The 20241-nt window shown below is 40.7% G+C and overlaps 1 protein-coding gene and 1 long non-coding RNA gene across 2 annotated transcripts; one reads left to right on the top strand and one right to left on the bottom strand.

The window, feature by feature from the left end:
- Positions 1-1198: 1198 nt before the first annotated feature.
- hacl1 (2-hydroxyacyl-CoA lyase 1) lies at positions 1199-11496 on the bottom strand. Its single transcript, XM_061716654.1, has 17 exons — positions 11245-11496; positions 10958-11062; positions 10831-10871; positions 10652-10732; positions 9754-9826; positions 9602-9679; positions 9384-9478; positions 9176-9288; positions 8896-9031; positions 8002-8107; positions 4272-4355; positions 4069-4170; positions 3825-3979; positions 3148-3306; positions 2956-3063; positions 2660-2846; positions 1199-1476 (listed from the first exon to the last, which is right to left on the bottom strand). The coding sequence occupies exons 1-17, from the start codon at positions 11293-11295 to the stop codon at positions 1444-1446; spliced, it is 1707 nt and encodes a 568-aa protein (XP_061572638.1). The 5' UTR covers positions 11296-11496; the 3' UTR covers positions 1199-1443.
- On the top strand, positions 11408-12462 carry LOC133429726 (uncharacterized). The gene is made up of 2 exons (XR_009774646.1): positions 11408-11603; positions 12206-12462. It is a non-coding gene; the product is annotated as an uncharacterized LOC133429726 (long non-coding RNA).
- The last annotated feature ends 7779 nt before the right edge of the window (positions 12463-20241 follow it).

Below are 20241 nucleotides of genomic sequence, written 5' to 3'. Positions count from 1 at the left end.
TATGCCGTAGGTTCTGCGTTGGTGTAACGCGGAACCATAAATCAGCCTTTAGAGCCCACCTGTGCGTGCTTTGGCAACGATCAGTCTTCGTGTTGTTAAAAAATAAAAAAATCGTTGTTGCCTTAAAAAAAAAATGAAGCGTGGACTCCTATTTGTACGACGGAGTATTAGGGCCAAACTAAGACAAAAGAAAATTGGAAATTACGAGAATAAAGTCATAATATAATGAGAATAAAGTCGTAAAATTACGAGAATAAAGTCATAATGGTGCGAGAATAAAGTCGTAATATTACGAGAAAAAAGTCGTAATATTATGAGAATAAAGTCGTAATATTACCAGAATAAAGTCGTAATATTACGAGAAAAAAGTCGTAATATTACAAGAATAAAGTGGTAATTTATGAGAATAAAGTCGTAATATTACAAGAATAAAGTGGTAATTTATGAGAATAAAGTGTTGATATTACGAGAATAAAGTGTTAATTTATGAGAACTCTAACAGGAAGAGCATCTTCTCCCTGTGTTAAAATTAGGAATATTGAGCATCTTGTGAAGTGATATTTATATATTTATAATATATTTAATATTACGACTTAATTCTCGTAATATTACGACTTTATTCTCGTAATATTACAACTTTATTCTGGTAATTTTACGACTTTATTCTCATATTATTATGACTTTATTTTCGTAATTTCCATTTTTTTTTTGTCTTAGTTTGGCCCTAATACTCCGTCGTATATTTGAGGTGGCATATAACTCTTAAACATTATTTTAGATAAACATCTTCAGATATCAAACCATCTTTATTTAACAAAAATGAAGCCAGGTATTATTATCACTGATGAATTATGTCCTGATACAGTCATCCTTACAATTGAAAAGGTTAACTGCACCTTTAGGGTAATGGTGTTACTACTTAGACTAAATATGCAGCTCGAATAATAGTTTATTTAAAGACAACGTGAGTCAACAAACTCTATGGTGCTGAGATTTACAATTATTTTCTCTTTTTTTTTTAAAGAGAAAGTGTTTTGCTTTTTTGTTCTGCACAAAAAGCACTGCAAGAAATAACACGGAACTCCACAAAAACGTGAATGCATTTTTTAAATATTTTTAACATTTTATTGTTTAAAATTATTAAGAACATATAACAATCATTAGAACACCTGTTCCAATTTAACATAATAGATTAACAATCATACAAACAAACTGTTACAGTCCTTTTTTAGGCAAAAATGATTGATTTAATATAAAATTAGCATTCATTGTATATTTTATAAAAATGTTTTACTGTGGCATATTATCATGTAGTAAAATTGTAGTATAATTTGTTAATTCACAGAAAGAATCAGCAAAATAACGAAGGCACCCTTATGATTTCCAGATTCTTGAAGAAAGCTGTCATTGCTGCTTGGATTTGCTCTGAGCGGAGCTCCGGGTCTAGAGGTTGGAGCGCGTGAGCCAAGGAAACTCCTGCAAAAACAGACAACGCAGCATTACACTGGATCTGCTGGGATGACAGAGCGTTTCAGCTTTTTTATGTGTGACACCAACTGATTTTGGAATCCTCATGCAAACAGAAAATGTATTGTTTTATTCTCTACTTTAACCAAAATGCATATCTGTCAGGTAACACTGAGGGCACATCAAAAAAAGTTTTTTTCTTTTGGCCTGTGCAGCTAAGCAGGTCAGTACCATGGATACAGACCTCAATACAGGCCTCAACCGTGTCTGCACAGGGTTGCATGGATACATTCAACATAAACACAGGGGGTTATGCTTTTCTAATTATGGGACCCCTGAAATAGAAAGGTCGGGTTGGTGTGAGGTGGAGGGATTGTGAGTGGAAGACAACAGCTCTGTGGTGCACCTGCAGGGGACGGATTAGATCTCAGTATTGCATGTCCTTCACATTGCGATGTGAGGACAAGATGAGAGTTGAGTCACATGATGCTCCACTTGATACAAAATCCTGACCATAAGTGCTGCTGCTATTAATCACAATCATCTTTTCAGCCGTGACTGTCAGCGTCATTCACTCTGTCTTCTGCTCCTCGTGGGCCACCAGCAAAAAATACTGAAAGGGTACAGATTCTGATTTCTGGACTCGGGTGATAAAGCGTACTCCAGTTAGTAGCCACAATAAGACTTGCGCCGGTTGTGTAGCTGTGCATCAATGGGATGTGCCCGATTATGCCAGGTCAACAGCTGCCCCACACCTTAAACCATGTAAGTTCCTGTTCTTCGGGTGAACAAAAATGAAAAAGATAATTAAAAAAAAGTGTTGCTGAACAGAACTGACTCTGATTTAGCCATGGCTGCTATTCTAGCTATTGTAAAACCTATACAGTAGTTCCAGCCACTGGCCACAGGGAGGAGTGTTTCTCCTCCTTGGCAGTTGCCTGTGAGCTCACCTCTGTATGAAAAGAAGCAAGTGTTTCATGTTAACTATGTTCAAGATGTTGTTTCGAAAGCTTAACACATGTATTGGCAATTTGCTTCCTGTTGTCCCAGCCAAAAAGGTCATGTGACTGATCTGGGTAACAACAAAGCCTGTCCAATGTGCTCGTTCAGTTTACAAAACACAAGTTATGTAAAGTCAACATTTATGTCATACGGTCTATTGCTATACGTGTTTGTACATGGCTGTAGGTACCTGTTGTTTTCTGTCTGATGAAGGATCAATAAGCACGTTGAGGAGACTGGGTCTTTCCCAGTCACTCAGGCTGAGCTCTAAGGCGCTGCGCAGCTCCTCCACCGTCCTCACCAGAAACCCTCGACCTCCAAATGCTGTCATGACCTCATCGTAACGGGCGTCGGGTAACAGGCAGGCAACAGGGGCTCTACAGGCAATGTTGCTTTCATTACATCACAGCGCATCATGTGCATACAGTAAGTGCAACCAAAAGGAAAATACAGCATGATGACCAATTACTCTTATACAAGACTCACAGAGAGGTCAGATCTCCCATTGTTGCCATTTCTTTCCATGTCTCAGCATCCATTCCACTGTATATCCCATTGTTATTAACCACAATAATGATCACAGGCAGGTTGTATCTGAAAAAAACCCCAGAAGACTATGACTTCAAGTTGCACAAGAAGGTTAAATCACACATATTGAATCAATGGAGCAAAAGCCACCTGCACATGGTCTCAACTTCCATGCCAGAAAATCCGAATGCACTGTCTCCTTCCACACACACGACCCTTTTTCCTTCGTTGCAGCTCTTCTCCACAGCAGCTGCTGCTATTGCAAACCCAAGGCCTACTCCCATTGTTCCAAAGGTGCCCGCATCCAACCTGCACATCATCAGGGTCAATCAGTATGCAAAAAGAAGAAACTACGAAGACTTGCTTAAATTTACAAAAAAAAAAAAACTCTTTCAAGGAAAATAAAGATCCCCTTAAAAATGTGCTTACATTTCTTTAAGAAAAAAACCCAGCAAATTGTCACATATTTTCTTCTAACTGTTAATACTGAAAGGGTTGCTACATCTGGAGGCAAGTGCACAACAACCGGCAGTTGGGTTAGTGTAAAAAGCCTTCCTGTCTCGTGTATAATTCTGCTGATCGTTTTCCGTGGTATTATCTTGTTAAAATAAGTTAAATGAAATTATCCTCTACTATATAATCATCCAGTTTGCTTTCCCTCTAAAATCAGCTAGACTTAGGGCTATCCAAGTAAGTAACACCACACAAAGCGTAATGTGAACATTTACAACCCAGCTAATTGATGCATCAAAAACACTTTGCCTTTGTTTTATAACTTGCACTTGTTTCTATCAAGTCAGCCCACTGTTTTGTTTTCCTGTGTGTACCTGTGTCGAGGCAGGTAATTATTCAGCATCGTACGCCCAATGTCCATTGTGTTGGCCCCCTCGCTGACAATGACGCAGTCATGTGGCAGCAGTTGAGAAATGTGATGAAACACTGTGTAGTAGTTCATGGGCAAAGTTGTCTTAAGAGCAAGCGACTGTAAAATGAAAAACAAGATGGAATCTTGTAAAAACATGTAAGATGTGGTTTAAGACACTTCTGATGCAGTAAGTGATCCAAACCCACTCTTGACATTTGTGCATTGGCAGCCATCTTCTTCTGCAGCACGCCCCACCACTCCGTATTAGAGGGATATTTCCAGCCGTCTTTCTGGACACACATCAGGAGCTGAAGAAAAAAAGAACAATCCATTCAACACAAGACGCAGACACAAACGATATAAATATAGTGCATCTTAAAACAAAAAAGGTCATTATTTTGCATCAGACCTGATTGACGATAGCGCTGATGTCTCCCAGAAGAGCAACAGCTGGCCTCAGATTGTTACCCATCTCCTCAGCACACAGGTCGACCTGCACAAACAACACAGTTGTTCAGTCACACCAAAGCACCAGTACAAATCAGTCTGCCTGCATCTTTTATGCATCTACCATCAGATACATTTAAAGTGATGCATACACCGACTCCAACACAAAAACTGGTGAGAGAGAATGTGTGATGAGGAAGTTCACACCTCATGCAGTTTAAGACAAAAAAAAACACCAAATGAAACAGGCACAGTTTCTTTCTAGTCATCAGTTCTTAAAGGGGACCTATTATGGCATATAATACCTATTTTAAACAGGCCTTGAATGTCTTAAAAACAAGCTTTTGTTTGTTTTTGCTAAATAAATGAGAAATTCAGCCTTTCGACTCAGCTCCTTCTTCACCACGACGGTCCGGTACATCGAGCGCATAACTGCGGACGCTGCACCAATCCGTCTGTCAATCTCACGCTCCATCGTTCCCTCCCTCGTGAACAAGATCCCGAGATACTTGAACTCCTCCACCTGAGGCAGGACTTCTCCAACCACCCGGAGAAGGCACGCCACCCTTTCCCGGTGGAGAACCATGGCCTCGGTTTTGGAGGTGCTGATTCTCATCCCTGCCGCGTCGGACTCGGCCTCAAACCGCCCCAGCGCATGCTGAAGGCCCCGGTCCGAGGAAGCCAACAGGACAACATCATCTGCAAAAAGCAGAGATGAAATCCTGTGGTTCCCAAACCGGATCCCCTCTGGGCCCCTGGCTACGCCTAGAAATCCTGTCCATAAAAATTATGAACAGGACCGGTGACAAAGGGCAGCCCTGCCCGAGTCCAACATGCACCGGGAACAAGTCTGATCTACTGCCGGCAATGCGAACAGACTCCTGCTCCGGTCATGGTGAAGAGGGAGCTGAGTCGAAAGGCGAAGCTCTCGATTTACCGGTCAATCTACACCCCTACCCTCACCTATGGTCATGAACTTTGGGTAGTGACCGAAAGGACAAGATCGCGGATACAAGCGGCCGAGATGAGTTTCCTCCACAGGGTGGCTGGACGCTCCCTTAGAGATAGGGTGAGGAGTTCGGTCACCCGGGAGGAGCTCGGAGTCGAGCTGCTGCTCCTTCACATTGAGAGGAGTCAGCTGAGGTGGCTTGGGCATCTGTACCGGATGCCTCCTGGACGCCTCCCTAGGGAGGTGTTCCAGGCATGTCCCTCCGGGAGGAGACCCCGGGGAAGACCCAGGACACGCTGGAGAGACTATGTCTCTCGGCTGGCCTGGGAACGCCTCGGACTCCGCTCGGAAGAGCTGGAGGAAGTGTCTGGGGTGAGGGAAGTCTGGGCATCCCTGCTGAGGCTGCTGCCCCCGCGACCCGGGAACGCATAAGCGGAAGAAGATGAGTGAGTGAGTGAGAAATTCAGCTTCTAAACCATGTCTTTATCATCCCATTCTCTAACCCAGTGATTCTTAACCATAGGGCCGCGGCCCACACTTGGGCCGCGAGCGCCATCTAGTGGGCCGCCAAAAAGAATTCAGTTTTGTACATGTGGGCCGCGAGGGCCGCGGGACTGCATAGCAACTCCCAACCAAATGAGGAGAAGAAGACACTCAGCTAGCTGTACGTGTAATAGTAAGAGAAATGGTGTGTATTTACAGAGAAAATCCTTCATTTTGCACAGAGAAGGTTTAGATCCGCCAGGATTAGGGATCGATTAATTGGGTCTGCGCCCAGAGCGAGCGAGCGCGGCGTGATCATTTATCACGGCGCGTCCCCGCGGCCGGGGAGGTCGGCTGAGGCTGCCGCTCGGGCGGTGGGCTCCGTCGTTACTGCTGAAGGATGGTAGATGTAGATGCGTGGGCTGTCGTGTCTGCTGGACTGGACTGTTCGGGCTTTCGAAAAAGCATCGGAAAGTAACTGCTGCAGCGCGACCAGAGAGCTGCGGTGCGGGCTGTGCCCGTCGCAGCTGATCAGGCTCGGATGAACCCGACACACTGAGTCCTGACAACTTATTAATGTAAATAACTTAAAGTAAAATCAAACTAAGTTTTGTCCTCGCTGTATTTTAAATATGCAACCCGGAATGGACAAATCCATCCTGTTCAGTCTTCCCACTGGGACAAAACCAGTGTCTCATACGTTCAGAGACCGTGGCGTTCAAAGTGCGAAAGTGAAACGCCACTGAAACAAAACACAAAGTTTTTCATCAAACATATCCACTCAAGTCTGAACTGAAGTCACAGAAAAATAAACTGACCATCTTAAAACATCCTGCCCATGTTTGGGTCCAGATACAGCTGTGAAGCAGCTTTCTCCACAGTGAACATAATTAAAACTAAATATCATTTCAGGCTCAACAATGAGCACCTTCACATGCATATGAGAACCTGACACCATCCAGCCCAGATTTAAAATCCTGACAGAAGAAATTAGAGCTCAGTTCTCTCACTGAACGACAGAAAGTGAGGGCATAAGATTAAAAGAGGGGAAGAAAGAAAAACTGCAAAACTGTTAAATTGTTAAGATGTGTTTATATTAATTTAGTATAAAAATGTGTTGAGACAATTAACAAAGAAAAGGGGAAATTCAAACTGCTGGTAGAGAAATAAAATAAGATAGCATTTGAAAAATAAAATAAAATCTACTTTATTTTTAAGAGAAAAAAATATGTTTAATTCAAGTTAAACATGTTAATTGGCAAATATGTACTTTTTTAATATAACAGTCAGATGCAGATGTTGATACAACTATGAGGCTACTTGAATATATACACACACACACACACACACACATATATATATATATATATATATATATATTATGATGTTTGAGTGTTTATATTTAAATGGGCCCCGGGCCACTCTGTACTGAAAAAATTGGGCCCCAAGGTCAGAATGGTTAAGAACCCCTGCTCTAACCTCCTTATCTATGTGGGATTCTGAGTGGCCGGGGAGGCTATGAGAATGAAACACTGTGCCGATTGGCTGCCTGAATGACGCGATAAACTGCTACGAAAAAATGGCGGAAGCTCCGGCCGGCGGAGTTACCGTGTCCTAACTGCATGCGATGCGAGCGAGCGTCAGTTACAAAATCAATTCCATTGCTTTATTTTCTATTGGACTGTCCTAATTGGCCGCAGGGCCACGCAGCGTGCCGCGCCATTTTGAGCTGAACATTTGTCGGACGCCCTGCTTCTATTTTCTTCCTGTCGCTTGCGTTGATAGCCGGTTGAAAGCGCTGTAGGAAACGGTCATGGATGAGGAACGGATGATCCAGTTAGTTGAAATGAGAAGTTATCTATATGATTCCTCCTCATTTCACTACAAAAACCTCAATAAAGTGGCAGCTGGCTGGAGGGAGATGAACAGAGAGCGTCCGATGTCACGCAGTGCTACGCGATAGTAGGATGCTCGCATGCAGTTAAACGGTTTTATAATTGTGGGCGTGGTTTGCATTTTGGTTATGTAACGAAAATGCGCAGAATCTGAACGGCTCGTAGAAGTCACATCACACTGGACGGCTCATCCGGGCGGCTGTACAGACACTGCAGAATTTGGTTGCTTTCCTTCTTCTCTGAGTTGCCAGGCTGAGGGGAGACCACTTTATATATGTTAAAGCAAGAGAAAATGTGTTTTTCATAATAGGTCCCCTTTAAAATAGAGTCTATTCTTACTTTTGTAAGTGCAGTCATTTACACACCTGGATGATCTTAACTTTGGGGTTAAATCTGGGTGGCAGACCAAAATGTAGGATCCAGTTGAGTCTGGCTCCAAGGAGAAGCACAACATCAGCCTCAAGAAGGGCTCTTGGAAACAAACAAAGGAGGGTATTTAGACAAGATGGGATTTAAAGACTTTGCTGAATACATATCGGTCTTTAATTTTATTTTTTGTGTGATCACACACCTGTCTAGATCACGTTTGACTGTTTCTGGTGTATGTCAGAATGAAAACCTAGCTACGTGGTGGACAGACTTGTCTTTAAACAAGGATTGTCTTTAAAAGCAATTTTGTTGAGGCACAGATCTCCGGGCGGTGTTAAAAAACCTTTGCAACATTGAAAGTGAAGCTGCTTCAACCAACTAGAAACCTTCCACATCTCTCTCCTCTAACAAAGTGAGTCACTGGGACAAAACACTTTGGTCGCACAATTAACCAGCAAGACGCCAATAAGCATAAAATCAGATTGGCGAATTCAGCAGAGGATACCAAGCACTGATGAATATAAAATAATTATTGTGGAAAACCCCTTTCCAGAAATATTTGTCAAAAAAAAAAGGAAGTCTCATCTGCAAAACTATTTGTTGCTCTAAAGCACAAAAAGTTCTCCAAATATACTGTATCGTGTACAGATGTAAATACACATAGAATCATATTGGCTAGTTGGATATAACAGCTTTATAAAATGATTGAAAGCTAAAGATCTGTGTAATTATGGATTCATTTCTTTTAAGATTTCATTTTAAAATCCTCATCATAACTTTTGAAAACTATATATTGAAGTAAACCGTTTTATTTATAACTATAGAGTTTTTACTATTATTTCTGGTGAAATAATGCTAGCAGCTTGGGCAGTTTAGCGAGTGTGTCTGACCTTGAGCGGGCGGCAGCCACACAGTTGGGATGATCATCAGGTAGGACTCCTTTCCCCATCGGGGTGGGCAGGAACGGCAGGCCGCTCATTTCCACAAACTGCCTCAGCACAGTCTCTGCTTTGCCATAAGCTGCTCCTGTTGGACAAAGCATCATTCCTTTTGTCATGATTTATCTAGTACTCCCAAATACACTTGCCAACAACGACAGAATGTATGGTGATTTAGCCAGATCAGTCTGATAATTCCAGATTATATGGGAAGTGTTTTCTTTGCACATACCTTTGCCAATGATTACCAAAGGTGTCTTGGCTGCTTTGAGGACAGAAATGGCCTTTGTGACTGCACTGTGGTCAGCCAAACTCACTGGTGGAGGGGGACAGCATGGCACGTCTCTGACAGAAAGACACAGTGTATTACACCTGGAATTACAGAGTGGATACAATGCTTTAAAAGATAAGAAAAAAAAATCAATACAAATGTAACAAACCGGACTTTGATCCTGTCCACTTTGGCATTGACCATGTCCCCTGCAATATCCACGTAACAAGCACCTGGACGTCCATATATGCTTGTGCGGACGGCCTATGAGCATTCAAACACCACAAAACCTCAGTTACTTCTAGTATCTACTACCAGTGCAAAATATTTAAATAGTTTCTTGTATAAATTAATAATCAGAGAGAGATAAAGATAGAAAGTCAGGACCTTCTCTATGACTGAGGGGATGGCTTCTAGACAGCTGGGTCTTGCAGAAAACTTGCTGTACAGGCGGCATGCCTCTACCTAGTTGCAAATAAAACCGATATAAGCAAAACAAAGTATTGTGAGGCGAAAATGTACATGAGGGGACACATTACCTGAGGAAACTCCTGAAAGGCTCCTGCTGTTTCCTGGTTTCGATCTGAGGACCCTCCAATAACAATCACTGGCCTGCACACAAACTTTACTTCATTAGAAGTATGACTAGAATTCTGAAGAACTTTCTGTGGCAATCACATGCACATCCACAATCACTATCACATCACACAGCAGAGAGGAAGAGACTGGACAAGGTGGTCCTGGGCTGCAGTCTCCATCCTGTGGAGGTGGTGGGGGAGACGAGGATGGTGGCTAAGCTGTCATCCATCATGGACAATGGCCCGGTTTCCCAGATCAGTTAAGTAGCTCTTAACAGCGAAAGACTTCTTTCAAACCTTCTTAAGGAGCCTGTGAAAGAAGTCTTTCGCTGTTAAGAGCTACTTAACTGATCTGGGAAACCGGGCCAATGTCTCTCCCACACATATCGGACTGGATATGTCAGTTTGACGAGTGAAACTGACAGTTTTACATTTACATTTCATGATTCAGCAACACGAAATCATTAATTAAATGTGTCATTAATTCATTAAATGCAGTTTTACATTTCATGATTCTCACGCAACACGAAATTATTAATTAAATGTGTCATTAATTAATTCAATGCTGAAACAATAAATATATATTTTTACTTAAAATGAATTGTATTTTAATTAATTAATGACATATTTAATTCTAATTTTAATTAATTAATGACACATTTAATTAATTAATGATATATTTAATTCCCAATTTAATTAATTAATGATGTAATTAATTATTTATTTAATTTTGGCACAAAAAATCCTCCATAGTTGTGTGTACTGCTGCTGCACAAAGGGAATTCCCCCACTGAGGGATGAATACAGGACAATCTAATCTAATCTAATGCATGTGGTGTGAAGGTTCCTGGGGTTATACCAGCAGTTCATGTTTGCGTTGGCCATCCCACCCAGAGCATGAATGAGTCCAGGTCCAGACACCACCAGGCAGGCACCTGGTCTGTGTTCAGATAAAAGCACAGCAGAAAGCAACATTTGAGTTACAATAATGGCATAGTTGTTTCTCAAATGACTCTGCTGAGTAAATCAAGGTCTTACCTCCCAGTAATGTATCCAATGGCAGAGGCTGCATAGCACGCCTGGTGGGTGACAGATATCAACATTACATTGTACTGGTTTGACCACAGATTGACCGCTGGTAAGTAGCAGATTTATAATATTTTACCGCCTGTTCGTTGCGCATCCCTACGTATTTGATCCCAGCAGCCTGAGCAGCCATGGCCACTTCAATGATAGGAACACCAACTATCCCGAACATGTATTCAACTTTCTGCAAAGACAGATCATTGTTTTAAGCGAAGTGACACTGAGATTTGCCGTTTTTTGTATGAATGAGCCGGCCATTAAAGTTTAACAACCTTGACAGTGTAACATTTGAACTTTGCCATACATTTTTGACCCACTACATTTAACATTAGGCACATGTTCTTACACATCAACACACATTATTACCTGAGTCTTCAGAGACTCCGCTATTAGCTCGGCGCCTGTCACTTCGTCCATGGCTTTTCAACAGACTGCTCGCCTCTAGCTTCACACCAAATCGTGATATAGTAATGATCCTGTCCGTTATTGTGGCAGGATGTTTTTATTATCTCTACTTTGTGCCTCTTGTGTACACGCCGCGCTCCGCCCCGTCCTAGAGTACTAGAGAGAGAGAGTGGCGACAACTCCGTTCACTGCAATGGTTCAGTTTTTTCACAGCAATGGCGGAGCATGGAGCCCCTCGGAAGTTCCCGGAAGTTAGCGCAAGCTAACTGCTGCTCAATGTATTTCAATGGAGGAGCTGGTAGGAGCAACACTTGTTCGAGGTAAAAAGTTTAAAGAATTACATTCTGGTATCAGTGGGGCATCGGAATTAAATTGACACGAGTAATTAATTATGTTGGCGTATTTTCTCCGTATAGATTAGAGGATTTAGGGAATATTAAAAGGTAAAAGTTTAGGCTATCACACTAGATAACCATAACAACCCGTGCAACAGGCTGATAACTGTAGATTCTGCTCTCTGAACAGGCTATAACAACCCTGTCAATTTATACTAGTAGCAAGGTTAATGTGTAGGGAGTGTGATTGCAGTTATACATCAATTTATTTATTTATTTATTTATTTTTTTAAATATCATTTAGGCTGCGGAATGACAGGTAAAGCTTATGAGGATGAGGATGGTCTCCTAATGTCTCTCAACACTGCATTGCACTGACTTGACTGTAGTTCTGTTTAATGTAATTCATGTCATTACTGTGGTGTGTATTGGACAACTTGATTTCTTTTTTTTTTTTCAAGAGATCATTATACTATTATAACTGGGCAAACAACCAAATCACGTAAAAGTAACTAGGTGTTTCTACTGTGTACTGTTGTAGTTCTGATACTAATACTGATACTTGTATTTCCTCTCCTGGGTTGCAGGAGGAGGGCAGAGTCCTGACAGAAGCAGAGAGACAGCAGAGCATCACTCTCTGTCCTGGTCCAGCTCTGTCCTGAAGCAGCTTCAGCTGTTCTGTTCCAGCCTGATATTCAACTTTGTTTAGGTCTTGCTACCATTAACATCTTTTGTTTGTTTCCTCTCATTTTTCCCTCCAGTTTGCAACCTAACTTCCCTTGGTTTGTTCATTGTTTTCCTGTTCTTTTTTCTATTTTTTGAATAAAAAAAAGGCTCAAATTTCCTAATGGTCAGGTATTTGAAAGTGTGCAAAAGTGCAAATGCATTGCTTGAATGTGATTACCTCACGTGTGTGTGTGTGTGTGTGTGTGTGTGTGTGTGTGTGTGTGTGTGTGTGTGTGTGTGTGTGTGTGTGTGTGTGTGTGTGTGTGTGTGTGTGTGTGTGTGTGTGTGTGTGTGTGTGTGTGTGTGTGTGTGTGTGTGTGTGTATATATATATATATATCTCAATACTGTATCAAGGACCACATAGCAGAAATGAGACAAACAGCTTGCAATGCTGCTGATCTGTTTGTTTCATTGTGGTCTTCAGTGCGTTGGGAAAAAAGGACTGTGATTTACTATGCATCCATCAGTAGAGTAAGTTTGATAAGCAAGAACAGTTAAATAGTGATAGAACTCAATTTATTTGCAATGAATTCAAATATTAGAATACAGTTATTATGCTGTTGCAAGTCCAAACTTATTGTGTGTAGTCAATTGACAAATCATTGTGGGTCACCTGTTAGTCTGCCTAACTCTGAAAGTTAAAAAAAAGAGAGAAAATATTGGTTTAGTAAAGGTAACAGATTTAGAAGTTAACATAAGCATATATAATTATAAAGGTATAGGTAACAATAGGTAGCAAATGGTAGAATTCAGTTTATTTGCAATTAATTCAAATTCATTTTTAATTTGACAATTATGATGTTGGGAATCCAGATTTATTGTTAATTACCCGTTATCCTGCCTCACTCAAGTCTGAAACTTAAAAAAGGAAGTATCACACGTGTAAATGTACAGAATTTACATGGTTTAGCAAAGAGACAACAGGTCAAAGCAATTAACACAAGCATACAGTATATCTTACATTTATAAGGAAGAATAGGTAACAGTTAAACAGTGATATAACTCTAGATAGAATTTAATTTATTTTCCACGGATTTCTTATTAGAACACATTGATTATATATGTTGTGAGTCAGGCTTATTGTATAGTAGTCAATTGGAAAACCACTGTCATCTGTCAGTCATCTGTCATCTGTCAGTCTGCCTCACTCACGTCTTAAGTTTAAAATCAACAGATATATTACGATTGTATTGTTGTTGTCAAAGAATGTACAGGTTGAGTAAACTTAACAGAGTTCAAATCAATTAACATAAGCATAAAAATATTCGAAAGCGAAACATTTATTGACATTCTTTACTGATTGTCGTGGTTTTCCTCAAGTTTTTGAATTGCCCGCCAGCACTTCCGGGAACTTTGGGGCGCTACATGGACCACGTGATCGGCCAGCTTTTTGAACTTCCGTTGTCGCCACTCTCTCTCTCTAGTACTCTACCCCGTCCATGCCTCTTCCGAGTAACCAGCCAATCACTGCAGTCCCTGCAGTCACGTGGGCTGCTTAAAGAGATACGTACCTCGTACCGCCAGGTCAGAGTAAAAGGACAATTAAGAAAGTAGTTTTCCTAACTCATAAAAGGTCTTACGGAAAATATGGAGGTAGATTTGTGTCTTAATTATTCAATCAAAAAAAGACTGCTTCAATCAAAAAATATATTTTCAATAAAAAAAAAAATTCACTTCAATCAAAAAAAATTATTTCAATCAAAGAAAAATTATTTGAATGCAAAAAAATATTTGAGACTCAAAACAATTCATTTGAACACTGTTTTTCTTTGATTGGAAATGTTTTCTTTGATAGAAGTGAAGTTTTTTTTTGTTTGAAACAACTTTTTTGATTGAAGTAGTGTTTTTTGTGTGTTGGCCATATTATGGGTAGGACATTTGTGTCTTTATCATTTAGTTTAGTTGCTTCAAAAAGAAAAAAATATTTTCAATGAAAAAAAATCACTTCAATAAAAAAAAACTTTTTCAATCAAAGAAAAAAAGTGTTTGAATGCAAAAAAAATATTTAAGACCCAAAAAACTGTATTTGAACACTTTTTTTTGGATTTAAAATATTTTTTTCGATTTGAAGTGATTTTTTTTTTTTGATTGAAGTGAAAAAAGTTTTGAAGTCTTTTTTTTTTTGATTGAATCATTTTGACACAGACATCCCGCAGTGGGCGGATGCTTCCCCATTGGTCAGCCCAGAGTCAGACATGTTTGAGTGACATGTTTGAGTGACAAGTGTCAATTTTTTTTAATTGAAAATATATTTTTTGATTGAAGCAATTTTTTTTTGATTGAATAATTAAGACACAAATCTACCTCCATATGAAATCCCATCTGTGGTTTTACTCAGACACAATATGAAAGGTTGTAAATGTACAAAATATGACTGTTGTATTGCTAATGCAAAGAGACAATGTACAACCACACATTAAACGCTTTCTGCAACACAATGGTACTGCATTTGGAAACTATGCTATGCCATAACACATCAGGGAGGCAGACATTTCTGAAAGATACCACAAGGTGGCACTAAAACGCCACATAAACAAGCAGCAAAGTCTATATCAGTCTATATACCGGTACTTTTCCCATTAACCATTATTTCTATGAGGCATCATCAACTTTTTAAGTATTTTCTCATGAGTTTTATGTCTGATCCTTTTGAGAAGTAGGGCACATGCAATAATTACAGTAGATTCTTCCTTTCACAACAAGGTGGCGCTATGATCAATTACCATGATCAATTATGAGCATATGGATCTCTTTTTTTGGGGGGGGGGGGGCTCTGTAGAACAATGCAAATTGTAATACAAAGCATGACACTGCAAGTGTGTTCAGAGTTGGACTGCAAACATATGCACCAAATTTGGGTAGGATTAAACAATGTATGGGTGAGTTACAGCCAATTGGTGTTTCATGGCAGTGTCTTCCAAATGACCTCAAAGTTCGCCACGTCACTACGGTCAAGCCCTCTGGTGAATACTTAAAAGCTTTGTAATTTAGCATCTACCATGTATGTAGGTTGTACAAACAAAGTTTTGAGCCAATCTGATCAAATCACTAGGAGGAGTTCGTTAAAGTACGAGGCCTGGAAATGACCAAAGCCCAATGAAAAATGGCACATTCTGTTCAAAATGGCGGACTTCCTGTGTGAGTTAGAGCATGGGTCAGAAAGACTTTTTTTTAGGTCTTAGTCTGATACAACAAACACATAAATGTCATTGCTGTATGTAAAAGCATATTGTGGGGCTCATCGAAAAACATGAAGTAGGTTGCACCATCGAGCCCATTTTTGTACACCAATGCCCTTCGCCCATAAAACATGTAATTTTACGTGACACCTGAAGTGTGTGCAGAGTTTTAGAGCATGTTAAGACCTGTTAAGACGCAATTTATTTAAGGTCACTGCACCCTCGTGGTCGGGCCCTAATAGGATAGCCCTTAGATGTATGTGGTCAACAAACTTACAAAGACAATGGTTTATCCATGATCTGGGTGCACTCTCTGTTCAAAATTCATTTGCTATACTGTCATCACCTGAGGAGGCTGTGGCACCTGGTTGGGCAGGAGGAGTTGGTTTTGCTTCAACATAGTTGATCATCATATTCAATGAAAGCTGCACATCTTGAGATCAAAATGGATTATTCAAAATCAAAAAAATAAATATCTGTCAGAATCAGTGATGGAAATACTTGGAAATACTTTTGTATGATGTACTCACCCACTTTGTCACCTTCCTCAAAATAAAGTAATCTGAACCACCCAATAACACTTACCGTATTCTGAAAGGAAAGTAGCACACGGGCATAATAAGAGTACTGACACCAAAAATGTTAGGCTAAGCCAATAATGTCAGTCTTTATTTTTGAAAACTTCTACCATGTACCTACGTTACTAAAAAAAAAAACATCCCTAATTTACACACCCATGATATGACCGCAGTGAAGTTAATTTTACGTTGGATATTCGACAGATATTCGTTCTGGGTAAACCTCTCATTAGGGTCCAGGGCGGCTCTGAGCGAGCTACTCCAACATTTCAAATGCACACGTATTACCGACTTTACAGTAAACACAGGCACACAGAACAGGGCTGAAGCTGTCCTGACTTCATGTTTTCAAGATGAAATGTGAGATATAAGCATAGATACTGTGTTTAAAGTTGATTAGGAGCTAACAAGCTATATATATATATTAAATATCAAAATGTATAAAAAATTATGAACAGATTTTAAATATAAAACCAGGAGGCGTATCTCATGCAGCCAGAGTTGTACTATGATCCAACACTGATTTTGAGTCAATTGATCACATGACCTGGGAGCTATTGAGCTAAAATGCTAATATTTCCATATAAAAATGAATACAAATTATGAACAGATTTGAAATAAAAAATAAAGAGGCGTATCTTATGCAACTAGAGTAGTACTATGATCCAACACTGATTTTGGGTCGATGAACCAAATGACCGGGAAGTTATTAAGCTAAAATGCTATTGTATATGAGATACGCCTCTATACATATAAAAATGTATAAAAATTATGGACAGATTTGAAATATAAAATCAAGAGGCGTATCTCATGCAGGCAGAGTGGTATTATGATCCAACACTGATTTTGAGTCAATTGATCACATGACCTGGGAGCTATTGAGCTAAAATTCTAATATTTCCATGTAAAAATTAATACAAATTATGAAAAGATTTGAAATATGAAATCAAGAGGCGTATCTCATGCAGCCAGAGTGGTACTATGATCCAACAATGATTTTGAGTCAATTGATCACGTGACATGGGAGCTATCTAGCTAAAATGCTAATATTTCCATTCAAAAATTAATACAAAGAGGCGTGTCTTGTTATGGTTTTGATAGTTCCTGTTTTATTTTGAAGCCTGTGTTTCAGTTCTGGTTTGACTTTCCCGTTTCCATTTGCCCTGATTGTCTGTACCTGTGTCTAGTTAACCCTTCGTTATATCTGGTCTTGTTTTTCCCTTTCTCCCTGCTGGTCCGTACTGTTTTCCTCCCTCTGTGTTTCCATGTCAAGGTCTGTAGTTTTGATTCTTGTTCTGGGTTTTTGCCATCCTGCTAAGCAGCGCTTTTTGGTTTTATTTAAGTTAAATAAATCACCTTTTTGGAACTTCTGCCTCCTGCTCTCCTACATCTGGGTCCTACTCCAACCGCATTCCTAACAGAACGGACCAGCCATCATGGACGCAGTTGGAGAGTTTTTTGATTTGAGGGAATTCTATTACCCTAAAAGAATGGAGTTCTTTCACCAGGGGGTAAAAGGGACAGGGACCTGTTGGCAGGAGCGGGATTCACCCTTCTGGGGAACACGCCTGGCTCGAGTCGGGCCCAGGTGTTTTCAGCCTCAGGGTAAACGATGACGGTGGCGTCGGCACCCCCGGCCTGTCCCTGTTCCTGAGGTGGTCCCGGATGCACCCGTTCCCTGTTCCAGTGGTGGTCTTGCGAAACCGCAAGAATCGGAGATAGTCGCGATGATCCTCTCTGACCAACAAGTTATGGAACATTTGCTGAATATCAGATATGAGCGCAACTGGTTCATTCCTAAAGCAAACAAGGACCCCGAGCAGAGTGCTGTTGAGATCTGGACCCCGGAGCAGTATATCGTTGAGAGATATGTTTTTGGACTGCGCGCTTGAGTCAAACACAACTCTAATCTGTCCCGGTTTTTGAGGATGGTAGATCCCAAAGCTTGGCAAATACCAGCACTCTTGGTCATTTTCCAATGCGGGTGCAGTTTTGGCATGCCCATTGCTGAAGATTTTCTTCATGAAATCCACAAAGTGGCCTTTCATCTCTGGCTTCTTTAGGTTGAGGGCTTTCTCCCGATTGTTTGGCAGACGCGGTCTGGGGTGACGGAATGGGAGTGGAGCCACCCAACTGTTGGAGTTGTCCTTGTAGACCTCTTTGTTCATAATGTGAAGTCATCATCAACTGAAGGTGCAAGTTTGTTGTCGTTGACTGATTGACTCAAGATAAACCTGCCTAAATTCTCAGGTGGAGGTTTATGCTGTTTATCTGTGAACTTCTCCTTAACATGCATGCTGGTTCCACAGGGTTGGAAGAAGCTGGGGTGTCCATTTTCCAGAATGTTAGTCTTGAAAACATTCACTTTTGGTTTATGAGCTCCCTTGAGGCAGACGTCGCCTACAATTAACCCACCCCAAATCAAGTCGTTGGACGTAGGGTGCATTGAGTGGCCCATTGCGGTGATCACGAACCTTGTGAGCACGGATTATGTCCCTACTGAGCAACAGAAGGATTTCAGTTGAGGAGTCAAGCAGTGGGATTTTGTCAGCCATCGCTTTCAAATGTTCATGATAACTAGCTGCCTCTGGAGTAGGGATTTCCTCCCTGTTATTGGGGATGAGGTTACACTCGATGAGGGTAGGCAGTAACAGGTGCAATTTGCCATCCACAGACTCCACCACAAAACTGCTGGCCCTTCTCCCAGTTGTGTCTGCTGTGCCAGAGCATGTCTTGAGGGTATAGGGGGAAGCGTTCCCTTGAATGCTGAACATGTCAAAGAAGGCAGACCTTGCCAGTGATAGGTTGCTTTGGTCGTCTAACATAGCATACATTTTCTTTTTCTTGTTAGGCTGTCCCTGAGTGTAGACATAAACCAGAGTAATCTTGGAACAGGATTTACCTTTAAAGCTCTTCCCACAGACCTCTGTGCAACTTGAAGTGGCTAGGATGTCCTGGGATACTTGCTGCTCGTGTCTCTGCATATATATATATATATATATATATATATATATATATATATATATACACACACACAGTTGAGGACGATATTATTAGCCCCCCTATGGAATTTTAAGTTTTTTCAAGTTTCTGGCAATATCCTTTTTAGCAGAGCAAGGCGGTTCTAACAGAGCATTCCTGAACATACAATTTGTCATTATATGGGCCAAAACATTTATATTTGTGCACCAAAACATTATTATGTAAGAAAAAGCTAAAATGACCAGGGACATTATTATTAGCCCCCTTTAAGAAATTACCATTTATTAGGTCATCATACAAGCCACTTTTATGCAGTGATGTGCTTAACCTTCACAGGTGATGTGCATAAAGGTAATCAGGTCAAACAGGTGATTGCCCTCAATTCAGTTAAGTTAATTAACTCAAGCCAAAACATGGTATAAAAGCCTCATTATGGAGCTGGCAGTAGAGGAAGCAACATGCCAAAAAAAAAGGAGATCAGTGTGGACCTCAGAATAAGAATTATAGATGCCCACAAAGCAGGGGAGGGATATACGAAGATATCCAACCGTTTCCAGGTGTCAAGGACTGGAGTGAGAGGCATAATTCAACGCTCCAAAGACAGCAACACAGTGCAGAACAAGCCTGGCAGACGTAGAAAGAGAAAGATTTCAGAGAGACTGGTGAGAGACGTGTCTAGAGACCCCAGATTAACTTCCAAGGCGCTGGCAAATGACTTGGCCACATCAGGAATCATTGTCTCAAAGAAGACCATAACTAGAGCTCTGCACAGGAATGACCTACGAGGGTGCGGACCAAGAAAAACCCCACTTTTGAGGAAGAGGCACCTTCAAGCCAGACTTCAGTATGCTCGAGACAACCTGGAGAAAGATTATTCATACTGGAAGCGTGTCTTATGGTCTGACGAGACTAAACTAGAGCTCTTTGGCCACAGGGACACTGCTTACGTTTGGAGAAAAAAAGGACAGGCATTCAACCCAAAGAACACCATCCCCACAGTGAAGCATGGTGGTGGGAGTATTATGCTGTGGGGATGCTTCAGTGCATCTGGAACAGGAAATCTTGTCAAGGTGGATGGAATCATGAATTTGATTTGATCTTTATTCATCTTGAACAAAACAATAAAATAAAAAAAAACACCATGCATCAACAACAA

Source organism: Cololabis saira, chromosome 3 (assembly GCF_033807715.1).
Source record: "Cololabis saira isolate AMF1-May2022 chromosome 3, fColSai1.1, whole genome shotgun sequence".
NCBI classification, from domain to species: Eukaryota; Metazoa; Chordata; class Actinopteri; order Beloniformes; family Belonidae; genus Cololabis; species Cololabis saira.
This window is presented reverse-complemented; position numbering and strand designations above follow the sequence as displayed.

Coding starts and splice junctions, on each gene's coding strand:
- hacl1 (XM_061716654.1), bottom strand. CDS start 11,295: ATGGACGAAGTGACAGGCGCCGAGCTAATAGCGGAGTCTCTGAAGACT. Junction 8,108..8,895: donor GTGGCTGCCGCCCGCTCAAG/GTCAGACACACT, acceptor TTTGTTTCCAAG/AGCCCTTCTTGAGGCTGATG. Junction 3,980..4,068: donor CCAATGCACAAATGTCAAGA/GTGGGTTTGGAT, acceptor TTCATTTTACAG/TCGCTTGCTCTTAAGACAAC.